Genomic DNA, 301 nt, shown 5'->3' on the forward strand with positions numbered 1-301 from the left:
TCGTCTGCTTCTATTCCTTGTCCGCTGTCGTCTGCTTCTATTCCTTGTCCGCTGTCGTCTGCTTCTCCTCCTTGTCCGCTCTCTTGTGCTTCTCCTCCTTTTCCGCGGTCGTCTGCTTCTCCTCCTTGTCCGCTGTCGTCTGCTTCTGTTCCTTGTCCGCTGTCGTCTGCTTCTCCTCCTTGTCCGCTGTCGTCTGCTTCTCCTCCTTGTCCGCTGTCGTCTGCTTCTCTTCCTTGTCTGCTGTTGTCTGCTTCTCCTCCTTGTCCGCTCTCTTGTGTTTCTCCTCCTTGTCCGCTGTCGT

The 301-nt window shown here is 55.5% G+C and overlaps 1 protein-coding gene across 1 annotated transcript in view; it reads right to left on the reverse strand.

Annotated features, from left to right (window-relative positions):
* Nucleotides 1-145, reverse strand: part of LOC121918803 (sperm protamine P1-like) — a gene marked incomplete at both ends in the record, with an annotated part of 542 nt that extends 397 nt beyond the window's left edge. The window contains one exon of the mRNA XM_042444787.1: nucleotides 9-145. Coding sequence (XP_042300721.1) covers nucleotides 9-145 — 137 coding nt within the window. The remainder of the gene's footprint in view (nucleotides 1-8) is intronic.
* Between the last annotated feature and the right edge of the window lie 156 nt (nucleotides 146-301).

The sequence above is a fragment of the Sceloporus undulatus genome, unplaced genomic scaffold (genome assembly GCF_019175285.1).
Source record: "Sceloporus undulatus isolate JIND9_A2432 ecotype Alabama unplaced genomic scaffold, SceUnd_v1.1 scaffold_39254, whole genome shotgun sequence".
NCBI classification, from domain to species: domain Eukaryota; kingdom Metazoa; phylum Chordata; class Lepidosauria; order Squamata; family Phrynosomatidae; genus Sceloporus; species Sceloporus undulatus.